Source organism: Stegostoma tigrinum, chromosome 29, assembly GCF_030684315.1.
Source record: "Stegostoma tigrinum isolate sSteTig4 chromosome 29, sSteTig4.hap1, whole genome shotgun sequence".
Taxonomy (NCBI): domain Eukaryota; kingdom Metazoa; phylum Chordata; class Chondrichthyes; order Orectolobiformes; family Stegostomatidae; genus Stegostoma; species Stegostoma tigrinum.
The window spans coordinates 41,744,577-41,761,566 of NC_081382.1; the positions used below are offsets into that span (position 1 = coordinate 41,744,577).

At 40.1% G+C, this 16,990-nt stretch overlaps 1 protein-coding gene across 3 annotated transcripts in view; it reads left to right on the top strand.

Annotated features, from left to right (window-relative positions):
* The window catches only part of LOC125465276 (cip1-interacting zinc finger protein-like), a 72,027-nt gene that overhangs the window by 40,687 nt on the left and 14,350 nt on the right, over window positions 1–16,990 (top strand). For 2 of the 3 annotated variants that reach the window (XM_059638153.1, XM_059638151.1), the window contains exons 10-12: window positions 2,947–3,034; window positions 9,663–9,776; window positions 15,211–15,381. In XM_059638153.1, coding sequence (XP_059494136.1) covers window positions 2,947–3,034; window positions 9,663–9,776; window positions 15,211–15,381 — 373 coding nt within the window. The remainder of the gene's footprint in view (window positions 1–2,946; window positions 3,035–9,662; window positions 9,777–15,210; window positions 15,382–16,990) is intronic. The other variant, XM_059638152.1, reaches the window with a different exon arrangement.

Consider the following 16,990-nt stretch of genomic DNA (forward strand, 5'->3'; position numbering starts at 1 on the left):
TTCATATTCATCGGTTTTGCGCACCCAGATGTTCTGGTAAAAAATTGTTGTTGATGTTAGTGCTAATGCTCATTAGGATAGAACCTAAACTGGGGCTCTAAGATCTAATGGCAGCAGCAGGTTCAGAAAAATTAAATAAAGTGCTCTTGGATTTTAAAATTTGTTTTGTTCCCAGATATTTTGTGCTGTCCTTGTGAGCTGCTTTGTAAGATGTTGATGTTGTAGATTATGACCTAATAATTGTTAAATCACGTTTTGTGTGGCCATAGTGTTGGGTGGTGCTTTACTCCCTTCTTAAAGGATATAGAAATAGTCAGTAAGCTGTTCGGTTGTGATGAGCAACACTAATCAGCAATAGGATGGGTCGAGAGAGGTCTTGATTCTATTCACCGCAACTAGGATACAGAGGCCGAATGAAATGCCTTGGCTCACATTGAGATTGGCTAACTCCATGCAAGTTAGGCATAGAACCTTCCTGGTTTGTTTGAATCACTCATTAACTGACTATACTTACCAGACTATTGGGAAAGTGCCTCCAGTAGTTGGGATTAATTAGCCTACATATCTTGTATGCCATTGTGCATACCAGTGTTGATTTTGTATATCATGGTAAAGTAGTTAAGCACTTAGAGATAGGAGGCATCCTAGTTCTTTTCACTTTTTTCACTTTTATACCCAGGCACACCCTAATCATAAAATTGATGAACTCTCTCTGAATAATTTTATTCTATTGTGTTGTTTAACATACCTGAGTGTTATTTTAACTTGGAGAATTATGCTTGAGCTTGAAAGGCTCAATTATGAAAGCAGATTGTAGAGAAGCATGAGGGAGGATCTGAATAGTGCATTTAAAATGTTAAAATGCCCAAAAGTAGGGGACACAATTTTAACATTAGGGGTTAACCTTTTAGGACAGAACTGAAGGAATGTTTTTTTCCTCTCTGAGAAGGCTGTGTGGCTTTGGAACTTAGAACATAGAACAATACAGCGCAGAACAGGCCCTTCGGCCCTCGTTGCACCGGCCAGTGAACTAATCTAAGCCCGTCTCCCTACACTATCCCATCATCATACATAGGCTTATCCAAGGACTCTTTAAATACCCCTAATGTGGCTGAGTTCACTACATTAGCAGGCAGGGCGTTCCATGCCCTTACCACTGTCTGAGTAAAGAACCTGCCTCTGACATCTGTCTTAAATCTATCACCCCTCAATTTGTAGCTATGCCCTCTTGTACAAGCTGACATCATCATCCTCGGAAAAAGACTCTCACTGTTCACCCTACCTAATCCTCTGATCATCTTGAATGTTTCTATTACATCTCCTCTTAACCTTCTTCTCTCCAATGAGAAAAGACCCAAGTCCCTCAGTCTTTCTTCATAAGGCCTTTGCTCCAGACCGGGCAACATCCTGGTAAATCTCCTCTGCACCTTTTCCGATGCTTCCACATCCTTCCAGTAATGGGACATCCAGAACTGCACGCAACATTCCAAGTGAGGCCGCACTAGCGTTTTGTACAGTTGCAGCATGACATCACGGCTCCGGAACGCAATCCCTCTCCCAATAAAACCTAACACACTGTAAGCCTTTTTAACAGCACTATTGTAAAACCTACGGGATTAGGATCACTATTCCCAAAATAATCCCCTATTGAAACTTCAACCGCCTAGCCAGGCTCATTCACCAACACCAGGTCCATTACGGCTCCTTCCTGAGTTGGACTATTTACATACTGCTCTAGAAAACCTTCCTGGATGCTCCTTAGAAATTCTGCTCCATCTAAACCCCAAACACTAAGTGAATCGCAGTCAATGTTGGGAAAATTAAAATCTCCCATCACCACCACCCTGTTGTTCCTACATCTTTCCATAATATGTTTACATATTTGTAGCTCTATCTCATGCTTGCTGTTGGGAGGCAGGAGGCCTGTAGTACAGCCCCAACATTGTTACTGCACCGTTCCTATTTCTGAACTTTGCCCATATTGCCTCACTGCTCAAGTCCTCCATAGTGCCTTCCTTCAGTACAGCTGTGATATCCTCTTTGACCAGTAATGCAACTCCTCCACCCTTTTACCTCCCTCTCTATCCCACCTGAAGCATCTATATCCTGGGATATTTAGTTGCCAATCTTGCCCTTCCCTCAAACAAGTCTCAATAACAGCATACTCCCAGATATTAATCCAAGCCCTAAATTCATCTGCCTTATCTACGACACTTCTCGCTTTAAAACAAATGCACTTCAGACTACCTGTCCTTTTGCATTCATCATCTGCTCTCTGCCTACTCTTCCCTTTCGTCACTTCCTGCCTAAGAAATGATAGATATGGCATTATTAAGTATGTCTGAGGTGGAAATAGATGCTTGTTTGGGAAGGGAATCAAGTGTTACTATAGGTAGATGGGAATGTGGAATTTGGAGCACAAGCTGCTCATTCATGATCTCACTGAATGGTGGACCAGGCTTGAAAGGCCAAATGGCCTACTTGTCTTAGTTCGTATGTATGAATAGATTTTATAGGGAAAGAAAGAAACTGTTACATGTTGTGGAGCAAATCCATAGTAAGAGGGCATAATATTGATGGTAGAATTAAGCCATTTAGAAGGGAAATCTGGAAGCGGCTTTTTACAAAGTGCAATGGAAATGTATTTTCTCTCACTGTCTGTCACGCTTGAAATTTTGAAGGCTTTTTTTGGGTAAGGGTATTGCTGGATGTGAAAAAAGGCAGATAAATGGTGTTGACACCTGATCAATCATGGTCTGAGTAAAAGTCAAAACCCAGGAGATTGGGTAGTTTCCTGCCTATTTCCCAAGGGTTATGAACTGGGTTTTGTAGCTGAATTCTTATGGTGAAGCAAAGACCAAAAACCTTTTTGATGATATATGGGAGGAGGAGGAGAAACAAGGTTAAATCCAAGTCAATTCTAAATAACCATTGATTGTCTTGCAGTGACAAGAAACGGCCCAGATGGTGCAGCACCTGTCAGGCCCATTTCAGAGGGAATGTCATAGAGCATCGTCGGACCCAGAGACACAAGGTAGACAGAAAAACATTTCTCCAGAAATTGCTAGACTCATGCAATCATTTATCTCAAAGAGAAAGCTAGCTTGCCACTTGATTAGAGAACAACTCCTCCAAACCATTGAATTGCCTTTCAGGTGCTGTCTAACATGCATTGCATTTTTAGCATTTGCTGTTTTCCTTTGTGCAACTATATTTTTCTATGTCTGTAATCAGTAAGTTATTGTTAGCAGGTTAACTGTCATCAACTTTTAAATGGATAACATATTTGCTGCAGAATGTATGCACATTGAATAGGAAGTATATGTTTTACTTATGGTCTGCAACTTATATCAGGATGGGTAGCATTTCTTGTAGATGCACATGATGCTTTGCAGTCTGCCTTTCATGCTAAAAGTGAAGCATTTAGCCAAAATGCAGAATAGGCTGGTTGAAAAACTGGTGTAATCTGTCCGTATGACTGTGGCTTAGAAGCTTGCATCTTTAGATTTTTGATTTTACTAATTCAATTCAATTTCAATACATGGGCTCCTAACTTAAAAATCTCCTCCTCTCCCTTTTGGGTGCTTCTATCTGCTTACTGTATTTCTCCTGTTACTTTCTGCAGTGTATCTCAATTACGTCTTTCGTTCCTTGAACATTCTGCAAAGCTGTTACTTTGTTTGAATGTCTCGTCTATTCTTCAATTTTCTGTAAATTTTGCACCTTGAGTCCAAAAACTGAGGGACTGGAGAGGTCCTTCAGTCTCTGCAAGCAGTGGAAGAAGTTGTGAATTTTTTGTGAAGTTTGTCATCTTAACAATAATAACATACAGGCAGAGGGATAAAGCAGTGGGTGTGCACACAGCCCTGACCAGTTTTTCCAAAAAAAGGGCATAATTTAAAAAATGGCATATACCTATTTTAACGGTGCCACTCAAGAATACAGACTCTACATTTAAGACATCTGCATTTAAAACCGGCAGTCACTTATATTGGCTGATAAAATCATTAATAATAATTCGCATCAATATGATTATCATTGCTGATTATAGCATCTTGAAGTGTTCCATGTATTTTCAGAAACCGTTTATGCTTGCTTAAAGTTCATATCCTGTTAAGCTGCACTAGGAGCCTTGCTAATGTTCAATTTCCTATTGTATACTGAAGAACTTCTAATTCCTCCTCCCCTACACATCCAATTCCCCCATGTTGTCATAGAGTCATACAGCACAGAAGCAGACCCTTCGGTCCAACCAGTCCATGCTGACCATAATCCCAAACTAATTGTGGCACTATAGTTTGTATTAAGCTGTTCCTGGCATTTAAATAAAGCCAGTTGCATTGTATTTAGCTTTTTAAATATTTTAAGTGTAGATCCTCAGCATTCTTGTTAATTACTGTAATAACACTGCCCCCTGTGTATTGTGGGAGCATTAGCCTCACGTGAACATGCTGTGTAGGAGTGAAGATGTAGTATGTGGGGTGATACATTATGCTCCTTTATTAATTCATTATATGAACTTTTAATGAGGACTTTGCTCCCACATTTTGTTGTATATTTGTACTTTAATGCAGTGGGGTTTGGTAGTTTTTCCAGAAGGTCAGATGACCCCCAAATGTTCTTGGTGGCTGGGCCCTAGTCATTCCTGTAGCTGTGCCTATATGGAAGTAAGAATGTTATTAAATGTAAATTTAATAATAGCTGCCATTGATACAGGTAATTTGAGTTCTACATATACAATGTCGATGGTACCCATAAATGCTGCTCATTGTTGGATGCTCATTCGATGGCGAAATGGTAGGGTTATGTGACTTGTAGCTGCATTGTGCATATTGTAAGGGAAAACTCCAAAGACACAACCCTGAATTGAAAGCTGTGCTCAAGTGGCATCTTATTCTGCAGTGAGAGCAGAGTGCCATGGAGAGTGTGCTCAAGATTGCTTATTACTTATTGCTTGGATTTATCTATCCATTCGGGGAACTTTGACTGTTTACTATTCTAGTGAAATCCTAGATGAATTATATAAAGCAATAAAAATAGTAGCAACTTGCATGTATATAGTGCTTAACATAAGAAAGCATCCCAAAGCATTGGGCTGTGTCATCAGGTGTGTCATCAAACCAAAAACATCCAGACCACGCAGGAGCTTTTAGGAAAGATGACATAAAGCTTTATCAAGAGGTGGATTCTGAGGGGCATTTCAAAACATGAGACATGATTGCAGAGATGGACAGGTTCAGGGAAGGTGTTCCAGAGCTCACAGTCTCTGCAACTGAAGGCATGGCTGCCAATAGTGGAATAAAGAAAACCAGTAATGTGTAAAAATACAGAATTTAGGAACTTTGAGATCTCCTGAGGGCTTAGGGTCTGGGAAAGTGAGAAGCAAGGAGTGGAGAGGCTTCGAAGAGAATTGAAAATAAAAATGGGAATGTTAAAACTGAGACGTTGCTTAAAAAGAAGCCACTTTGGATTAGTTTAAGTTATGGAAGGTGGAACCAAAATAGTTTATCTACAGATGCTACCAGACCCGTGGAGCGTTTTCAAAATGTTCTGTTTTTATTTCCAGCTTCCACAGTATTTTGTTTTTAACTGTCTCTTCAACCTCACAGATAACCACCTCTGTTTAACCTTTACTTGGTTCCCAACTTTGGGAGCATTTTGCTACTGCAAGGGCAATATATTAATGCAGTGGCTGGGACCTTGGGTATCTCACTCACTTTATGAAAAGATGCCAAGTCACTCAATTGGATGTTGCAGAATAAGGCTGGCTATATCTTACCCGAGTCCATCAGTTTGGAGGTACTGATGGGTCTTTCTCTGGAATCAAATCTTTGGATACAGTAATCCTATCCAGCGAGAGCTGTTGGACAGTCATGTGTGAGCAGCTCTTGAAATTAGCAGCGACATTAGTCAGCATGGACCAGTTTGGGTTGAAGGGCCTGTTTTCAAGCTTTGTTACTGTGACTCCATGAAAGCTGTAGATACTGCTGGGAGGAATTCAATATCCAGAGAACCAGTGCCAGTGTTTTGAGTTGGTGGGGAGAGTTATGAATGACATGAGGAAGCTAGAGGCAGATGGAAGCAGGGTCAATGGGGTGTGTCTCAGCAGCCACCATTACTGCAACTCCATTTTGAGGTTTGAAAGAAGTTTTAACCTGTAGGTGAAATTTCAATGCGGCGCTATGGTGGTGAAGATCTGGAATTGGTGGCGTGTGGGGGAGTTCCATGCTAGCCACTGGGGTGGCCTAGTCTTCCATTTTGCGATGGCCTGATTTAAAGGTCCCAATAGGTGGGACAGTGAGAAGGCTGATTGTATGCCTTTCTTCCCGAAACTTAATTTGGGATGTGACCGGAATATGCCACCATCCCACCTAATTAAGTTGCCCTCTCAGCTTTAGCACCGATGCCTCCATACAGGAAAATTCCACCAGATTATACATTGCTGCCATTACTAACTGATGTGACAATATGACTACCAAATACAACCCTAAGACATAAGAACTAGGCCATTCAGCCCCTTGAGTCTATTACAGTTTTTAGTGAGATCATGTCTAACCTGATAATTGCTAATTCTACTTTCCTGCCTGTGCTGCAGCTTTCTGCAGTCTCTCTCCATCTAATAATCAGCTCTAGTGCTAAACTTCACATTTACCCATGTTCCGTTTCATCTGCCAAATTTGTGCCCAATCCTTAACCTGTCCATATCCCTCCATAGACTCTATTTCATCCTCACCATTTGCCTTTGTGTCGTATACAAACTTGTCCCACATACACTTTCTTCCTCAAAGTCATTTATATATGTTATAATTAATCGTGGTCACAGCACTGATCCCTGTGATGCTCCATTAATTACAGGTTGCCATCCTGAAAATGCCCCATTAATTCCAACTCTCTGCCTTCTATTAGTAAGTGAGCCCATGCCAGTAAACTACCCCAACAATATGGTCTGTTATTATGAAGCCTCATGTGTGACACTTTATCAAACACATGTTGGAAATCCAAAAAACTATGTCTGCTAGTTCCCCAGTATCTCTCCTGTTTGTTATTTCCTGCAAGAATCCGAATATGTTTGTCAGTCATGACGGCCACCACCCCACATGCCTTCCCCCACGGATGCCATGCTAACTCTGCTTGATTATATTATGTATCTCTTAATTGTAGCCTCGAACATTTAACAAATGTTGCTAACTAGTTTATAGGTTTTTTTGTTTCCTGTTTTGAATAAAAGATGTTACATTGGCAGTTTTCTAATTCTCTGGGACTTTTCAAGAATGCTTGGAAGATTATTTCTCTGGAAGTATGGTTGAAGTGAAGCCCCTACCACAGGAACAGCTCCCTTCTGTCCTGGCACTGGTGCCAGTGAAGAATAAATTGAAACACTTTGACATCAATCTTTGAGCTATTAGTTAAATTTCAATTCCTTAAATTAGCCAGTTTGCCAGGCAGAAATCCCAAGATTTTTAAACTCTGCTTGACATCTTCAATCCTTAATAAAATATTTTTCAACAGAACCTCCTTTTTTGTCCTGTCAATAAGATCACAAGACGTAGGAGTGGAAGTCAGGCCATTCAGCCCATCAAGTCCACTCTGCCATTTAAATCATGGCTGATGGGCATTTCAACTCCACTTCCCTGCATTCTCCCCGTAGCCCTTGATTCCTTGTGAGATCAAGAATTTGCTGATCTCTGCCTTGAAGGCATCTAACGTCCCAGCCTCACTGCACTCCGTGGCAATGAATTCCACAAGCCCACCACTCTCCGGCTGAAGAAATGTCGTCTCATTTCCGTTTTAAATTTACCCCCTCTAATTTTAAGGCTGTGCCCACGGGTCCTAGTCTCCCTGCCTAATGGAAACAACTTCCTAGTGTCCACCCCTTCTAAGCCATGTCAATGTCATTGGTACTAAAGCGGACAATGACAACTGCATCTCTCTCCTCCCTCTCCATGTTCCTATCCAACCCTGAGGAGATGTCATTAATCTTGGCACTGGGTAGACAATACACTTTTGGGACTCACGCCCATAACTTCTGAGAACAGTATCTATCATCCTAATTATACTATCCCCTAGCACTACTGTATTCCTTTTACCTCGCCCACATCTTGCATAGCTCCCTGTATTACAGTCAGTTTGCTCATCCTGCATTATCCACTCTCATTCACCCAGCTTACAGCAAACTTTTAACTGTTAGACACTGGCAGTGGCCAGGGTTCCTTGAATGCCACTCCCCATATCTGCTTCTACTGTCGTACCTTTCCATTTCTGATTACAGACCAAATTTGAAAGGCCTAATTTGAGGGGTGTGACCACCACCTGGAGTTAAGTGTCCAGGTAACTTATCCCCTTCCTTTCATGCCTGCAGCTCCAACACCAATATTTTAACTTGCAGCCAAGGTATCTTGAGCTGCAGACACTTTCGGCAGATGTGTTCACCTTGAATGACCTTAGTGTGCAGCAGCAACAACACAACGCTTGTTTTGCCATTATGTAGGAAATAGCAAGCGTCTTTAAGGTTATATGCATCGGTGGTTTTTAAATATGTATGTCGTTTAGAAAATTAGATACATATTCCATTTACTCAAATATAGCTCCCCTTTTAAAAGAAGCATTTGGATTTTATCTGGAAATTTGTACTGCAGCACTCACCGCAGGAGCTGCGGACTCAAGTAGTAACATTGCAAAGAGAATAGACCTGTGTTTGAAGAAGAGAAAATTGCAGTGATAAGTGTGTGTGGAACTAATTGGATAGCATTTACAAAGAACCAGAACAAGCGTGGTGGGCTGAATTACTACATTCTGACCCATATCTTTGTATGTAGTGATTGAAAATTGTAATATTAGAGAAAAAACATGAAGTGTTTGATAAAATGTCGATAAAATGTTTCAGTAGTTTGAAAGGCAGACCAAAAATAATGATACTCTTAAAACAAAGTTAATTTTGGTGCTGACACTTACATCCCATCCGGCTTTCAATTATTGATTGCAGGATACTTGGATTTATTGTCTTGACTGCTGTTTTTACTCATCCAACAACTGGTTTTTAAAATCGAAAACTTGCTCAGTAATTTAAGGGGAGTGAGTCATGTATTGTGGGTCATTAAAAACATGTCACATGGCACTGGAGTCATGTGCAGGCCTAACTAGAGAAAAGTTTAGTGGACTACCTTCCCTGAATAACATCAGTAAGCTATGCCAAAGATGTGTCACTAGGTTCTTTTGTCTTATTACCATTCTGGGTTGGCACCAGAAACATGACCTCCAGTTCAAGTTTGCGAATTGTCACAGAAAGATTTGAGTTTAATATCTCTGGGCTACTCGCCAGATACTGTCCCACCATATTAATGTATCTTGCCATCTTTCTTCTTAGTAACAGAAGAGATAAGTGCATCCCCAGCTTGTAGATATTTTCTAATCAACCTGTTCAGAGATGTTATTGTCACTTCTTGAACAGGTAGGACTTTGAACCCAGGCCTTCTGGCTCAGCGGTAGTGACCACTGAATCCTACACTACCTTTGAAAAATGCAACTGTTTCAATGTCCCACCTTTGTGCCATAAGTTAGGTTCAGCTGGTCCTTTTATTTTGAGGGCGGGCCTATTGGAGATTGCTGGCCCTGTCCCTCCCCTTGCTGTAGCTGTATCATTTATGTTCTCTGTTTCTCACCAGCTTGCTAAGTACTCGCTGCGGCCTTTCTGCACTGTCTGCAGCCGACACTTCAAAACCCCCCGCAAGTTTGTGGAGCACATGAAGTCGCCAGAGCACAAGCAGAAAGTGGAAGAGGTACACTATGCTTTTTCTAGGCTTTTCACTTGTTTCCATAGTGGAATACAGGGGAAATTAAAAATTAGAAAAATATTTAAATCTTGCTTAAGAATAGCCATTCTCATGCTTGAGAGAACAGTCAGGTTGCAATCTTCAAAATCATGCTGCATTTTTGCAGTGCATTTAATTACGTTGAAAGTGCTTCTCAAGACTATTATCAAACAAAACTTGACAGTAAGGTATATGGAGAGATAAACTAAAAATATCTGAAAAGAGATGTTTAGGGAGCGTGTTCCAGATCTTAGGCCCTTTTGGTCTGCAGGCATGGGCACCAAATGTGATGGAAGGATAGCTGAGGAACAACTGAGCCTAGAACTGGAAATGAACAGGGATTTTTAAGAATTGGACGATTTAAGGAAGGGTCACAGCAGTGGTGAAGTTTTGAGGTGCTGAAGAGCATTGAACACAAGGATGAGAATTTTAAAATCAGTGTTGCTGGATTACAAGCTGATGGAACTTTATGACCATTCTATTTAGGGATGACAAGACTGCTCATATATCTGATAAGAGATGAGTTGGACATTGAGCGCACTTTAACTCCATAGCCAAATTGTTGTAAATTGACATTCAATAGTTGTAAATTTTCATTTATCTATAAAAAGTGTTATTATCTAACTGTTTCCCCCCCCACCCCCCGCCCCCCCCCAAGTTGGGCATGTTTTTTTTAGTTCCCAACTCGCCTGTCCAGTCCTTCTTTTATCTTAGTTTCAGAAGGTTGTGGGTTTGAGCTCTGAATTACTATGCTCACATTCCATTGTGATACTAAAGGAGTACGTGCATCTTTTGACTACAACGTTTAATAGAGGTTCTTGCTACTGACACCAGAGCGGTAAGGGAAACTGGTAACATTGGATTCTAAAAAGAGAGTTAGAAAAGCTAAACACTTTCTTCATCCCAAATAATAGTGATTTTCTCTACTTTCTTCTGATTCATTCTTATTTCTGGTTATAACAGTCTAAATCAACTCAGGAATGATCAGAGTGAGCAAACTCACTGTACACTGAACAATGTACAATGTGCATTGCACTTGCAATAATGTGTACTCCATTCTTGGTGACTTAGTAACACAATTATTGCCAGCAGTAGTAGTTGAACTAGAGTGATGAAGGACTGAGCCTGTCAATCTCACATTTCCAAGACAGGCATACTACTGTTTGGACTGTTGACCACTCAAAGGCTTTGAACTTGACTGACTTGCTGGAAAACCTGCAGATGTGTTATTGCTCAAATTCTCATGAATGATTTTTAGTATACATCTGAAAATAGCAATTATTAGCACAACTAGGCTGTTCTGCTCCTGAAACCTGCTTTGCCATTTGATAAAATGGTGGCTGATCTGATTGTGGCCTCAACTGTACCTCCTCATGTATCCCCTATGACTGTTTTGCCAGTCAAGAATCTATTTAACTCGGACACAAATATATTCAATGTCCCTGCCTTTCCTATTCTGAGAGAGAGAATTTCACAGATTTAATGACCTTCTGAGAGAGAAAAAAGAAAATCTCATCTCCATCTTAATGGAAAACACTTTAGTTTGAAATGGTGTCCCAGAGTACTGTCTGTCCCACAAAAGGAGACGTCCTTTCAGCATCCACCTTGTCAGTCTCCCTCAGAGACTTTGTTTCATTAGATTGCTGATGAATCTTCTAAGTTCCAGTGGACATAAGCCCAACCTGTCTACCTTTGTCCATCCACAGAGCCCCTTCATCTTAGAAACAGAAACAGAAATTGCTGGACAAGCTCAGCAGGTCTGGCAGCATCTGTGAAGAAAAAAATCATAGTTAATGTTTCGGGTCCCGTGACCCTTCCTCATCCTAGGAGTGAGTTATGTGAACCTTGTCTGAACTGCACACCACCACAATTTATTGAATTGTATGAACTCTCCTCGTTCTAATCCAAAGAGTTATAGCTGTAAATGTAACCATTCAGTAACTTTATGGACTTCATTGAATCTCATTACATGTTTTTGATATGCAGGATAAAGTGCCAGCCTTCATAGTGACTGAAATTTCTGCCCTTGAAAATAGAAATGGGACATTTATATTATCAAGTCATTCAAGCATTACTGAGCAAAAGCACATACAGTTGAATCTTCCCTTTGTTCACAGATTACTTAAATTACAAATGCTTCTATTTTGGAGGACAGCGTTTGTCCACTTGTAAACTGAAAAGAATGTTTTTTGGCACCTAACAATACTTTGACTGGCAAGCCTACAATATTCTAACAACACTAGACAGGTTAACCTCGGCTAGGTTGTTCCTGTAACCAGACAGTCCAAAACCAGGGGCTAGGGCCTAAATATACTGGTAGGCCATTTAAGACTGAGATGAGAAGAAATGTTTTCATCCAGAGAGTAGTGAGTCTGTGGAATTCTGTGCCACAGAATGTGGTTGTGGCCAAAACTTTGAATATTTTCAAGAAGGAGGTAGACATGGTTTTTTTTAGGGCTGAAGGGATCAAAGAGTATTGGATGGAAGAGGGAACAGGTGCTGAGTCGGATGATTGGCCATGATCACATTAAATGGCGGTGCAATCTCAAATGGCTGAATAGCCTACTTTTCCTCCTAATTTTATTGCGTTCCTCCACTCCAGTTATTTATCTATCCATCCTTTTTGACTAAGTACAATTTCTGTTGTTTTTTTAAAATGCCAAAATCATACTTACTCTGAACTTCTCTAAGCTTTCTTTAAAGTGGATAACTCGCGGAGCCATGAGGCTGAACGTTATTTAGTTGCCCACTGCACATGTCCTCAAATGTAGTATTTATTTGTTGAGTGCAAGGACTGGGGGAAAAAAAGTTAGGCTGTCAAAACTTCCGTCTTGCACTGACAGGATACCAAATTTTAAAGGGAATAACTGTTTGTATTGCACTGGAAGAGGATTCTGATTGGTAGGCAGATAGACTTGCACATATGTATATTCCTTAGCTACATACCCCTTAGCAGCAACATTTTGAAAATGTTGGATCACATTGTACATGTATGTCGATGGTATTCCTCCTTTGTCACTGTCTCATATTTAACCATGTGTTCACAACTATGGCAGTCTATTTCACACCATGCTCCCTCTACAATCTCACATCCTCTCAATCACAAATGCTGCCTCCCTGACATTGTCTGCCCCACCTCACCCTGTCTGCTGCCAAAACATTTACATGTGTCTTTGTCACCTCCAGGCTTGACTGTTCAATAAGGTGCTGAGGTACCTCCTTCATAAGTGCATCTGCAGAAATCCATGATTAGCCAGTTGGAGTGCTGAATTGAATGGCCAATCAGGGCACTGAAAAAAAAACTAATCAGGGCAGATAAAAGTAGTTCTATTGCCTACCTGTTTCGGGAAAGAAATTTATATTCTAGCCACTCTGTGTTGAACTGTGCAAAATTTCAGCTCACTCAGTACTTGCTGTCTATACCAGTCACTGCTCCAAGTCCCACTCATTTATCCTGAGCCCATTGATCTATCTTGGTTCCTGAGCTGACAACGTCTCATCCTTACGTCTCAGTTTCTGGAAATAAGAAATTAAATGGGAAGATACTGGATATGCACAGCTGGTCAGCAATCTCTGTGGAGAGAGGAAGTTAAGCTTACTGTTTTGGGGTTAATGATCTTTTTTTCAGAAATTATGTTTGGCTATTAATTTCTTGAGCAGCCACACCTAGCAAAATAATATTTTGTGGTCCTGTACATTTTAGTTAATTAATCTGTTTCAGCTGATTTTACTGACACCTGCATATTTTGTATCAGTTACACTTCTGATATAGGAGAACATTTTTTTCAGAGTTGTTAGATTTACAATTATTCCCCCCACTATTGTTTTATTTTTTGACTGCTTGCAATAATGAGGCCACTAGTTAAGTGTGTGGACTGTATAGACTAGAGTGGCCGTCAATGCCACTCAGTCATTTTGTACCGAATGGTCCAGTGTGGGCTGAATAACATCAGATTTTCCATTAATTGGAGACTGGATATGAATTAATCAACCAGTCTCAAATCAGAGCAGTATATTGGATTTTAATCAGCATCCACCTTCCACTATCAGTGCAGTTTAGCCCCAGGATATATGTTCTGCTGGGTAAAATACAGAAAATTGTCAACAAGATTGATAGCCAAATTAAAAAATACCATAATGTTGCAAGATAACCATTCCTTCGTTGCCCCTGCATCAGAATTCTGGATGTCTGTAACTGGCTCTACTGAAGACAACCATCACAGCAAAGGCTGTAGCAGTTGCTGGAGAAGCCCTAGTGCCATTTCTTTTAATATAAGTTTGATCTTGCTTACATTATCCACTTTACTTCCTTGCGTTAGAATGAATACAGTTCAGACAATAAAATCAGATGAGCTCAGACGATATTGCTACGCTTGTGGGATGTTATGTAGAGGAGATGAGCTTGACGCCTCTCTGATAATTAAAACCGAAACACCTAGAGAAGCTTACCTCCCCTCGTAATCTGTAAAAGGAAATGTGAAAAGTGGTATAACCTGCCTCTCACCTCCTCAATCTGTTATGAAGGACAGGTGAAATAAAATGAACTCTTGACAGTACTCTACTGTCAACAAGTGACAATTTATTTATCTAACTAACAGTTAACAAATTAATAGAACTGCTAACAAACTGTATAGTTCTGCCTTAACTACTAACTATTCCCAAATAAAACAAAATTCTAATGATACGCTGTTCCAAAAGATACAAATCCCACTTGTATAAACTAAATTAATAGAAAAAATAAAATTTAATCTCTCCAAATCACAGTCAGTATAAGTTTTCTGGATTGTTCTCAGCTGTCCTCCAGCCAGGAATGCCTTCCTCCATCAAATTCTTGTGTCAGAATATTAGCTAAGAGTGCTGTAGTGTTTACTTTGAGATCTTAGAAATTTCTGAGAGCCAGTGAGTTTCTCTTCAGTTTGCTCTTATACCAATTTTCAAATAACCCCTTCTTTTATACCCTTACCACAGGATTGGCCCTAGGTTGTCAAAGCCATCAGATTTATGTTGGGCTTTGGTATGCAGGACCTGGTTTGAATTAATTGGCTATATTCAAAAACCTGCTATCCGGGTAAAAATACTGCTTGTGTTTCAATTTTAAGAACTCTCTATGTATCTGCTGCTGCGTGCTAATGTCCTGCTTCCAATCCACATACACTGTGCCCAACTTTGCAACAGGGGGGTGTGTAATATTATTGTGACAAGTTTACTTAAGCAGTTTCTACCAAAAATGTAGACTAAAAAATTTGAGAGAGAGAATTGTTCTCTGACAGTGGGTGTGGATGCACAATATTTAATTCCTGATTCTATGGATAACATTTGATACAAAAATCAAATGTCATGCAATGTGAACATATAATCATCACTAGCATGTGTAATAATCAAGCATGCATTTTGTTTTCAGGTTAAGCAGCAGCGTAGCTCCCAGGATAAAGACCAGGCTGGACAAGATGATCCAGAGGACCTTATCACTGTTGATGCAGTTGGTTGCTTTGATGAAGATGACGAAGAAGGGATGACTGAAGAGGATGATGATGATAGCGTTTCTGATTGTTTAAGTGATAGGGATTCTCAGGTTTGTCAATATCCTGTTAGAACGGTTTGTATTTCCCTGCATTCAGGTATTCCTTAACCCTACCTTATGATGTTATTGGAAGTGACAAATATTATATAGCCGAATTTTAAAATATTGTGTAACAATTGTTATGGGCTTTGCAATGTGTGTTTCCTTGATATCATGGGCCCTTCAATGCTGTTTAAATGTGATGTTGCATTAGTATATGATGACATCAATTCCTTTTATTGAAAATCAAGCACCTCTATTACAACATTCAAATGCACTTTATATAGTGCTTTTAACTTGGTTGAAAATCCCATCTGCTTCAAAGCATTTTGCAACAGAATTTGATAAGTCAGGTAAGGAGATTCTAGGGTGGAGTCACCAAATGCTTAATTAATGAAGTAAGCTTTTAAGACTGTGTTTTAAAGGGAAGGGGGTGGAGGACAGGTTTAAGGATTTCAACACCTTAGATTTGAAGCAGATGAAGACACAGCTGCCATTATTAGAATAATTGAAATTGGAGGTGTGCAGAATTGGATACATGTGGAAAACCCAGAGGATTATAGGCACAAAAACAGAAGTTGCTGGAAAAGCTCAGCAAGTCTGGCAGCATCTGTGAAGAGAAATTGGAATTAACATTTCGGGTCCAGTGACCCTCACTCAGGGGATTATAGAGTTGAAGAAGGTTAGAGATTGTTGTGGGTGGAGACATTGGAAAGATTTGAAGTAAATAGCCTAGAATTTTAACATTCTGGTTTTCGAGATTGGGAGCTAATATGGGTCTTTAGACTCAAAGTTGTGAAATGTGTAATAGTCCAATGGAAGACTTACTCTGGAGGAGTAAAATGCAAAGACACCTTAGGGGCTTTTAAAATATTGAAAGGTGTGAGGTTGAAATTAGAAACCAATCACTATTGGTAGTGATTGTAAGACAATACCTCGAGTCCTCAATTTACGACCCTTGAGCAAGGTCAGAAGTCATATCCAAAGAGTGGAAAATATGTAGAATAGCCAATCTGGACAAGGAAATATATTTAGCAGCCTATAAATGCTTAGTGAAAAGAAACAGGATTAATAAGACAATTGATTAATGACAATAGAGGAATTATTCTGTATAAAATCCGAAAAAACTATGGATGCTGTAAATCAGGAACAAAAACCGACGTTGCAGGAAAAGCTCAGCAGGTCTGGCAGCATCAGTGAAGGAAGAAACAGAGTTAATGTTTCGGGTCCGGTGACCCTTCCCTCTGAACTGAGAAAAGGTCACCAGACCCAAAATGTTAACTCTGTTTTTTTCCTCTCACAGGTGCTGCCAGACCTGCTGAGTTTTTCAGCAGCTTTGTTTTTGTTGTTGACGAATTATTTTGTTATCTGTTTGGAGAGGAGAAAAAAAGACTCAATGGATCTTAAAATTAGGGGGTCAGAAATTGTATGTGGGGAGGGTGTAGAAATGTCGATGATGAAATGTCCTTAAATGACTCTGGATGACATAAGCTGGATGGGACTGATAACCCTTTTTCACATGGATTTTGTTAATTGCTTGGCTTCCCTGCAATGGCATGGAATTGTACAGCCTCTTGAATAAAGTGTATTTTTTTTTGAAAGGGGAGGAAAGAAATAAACT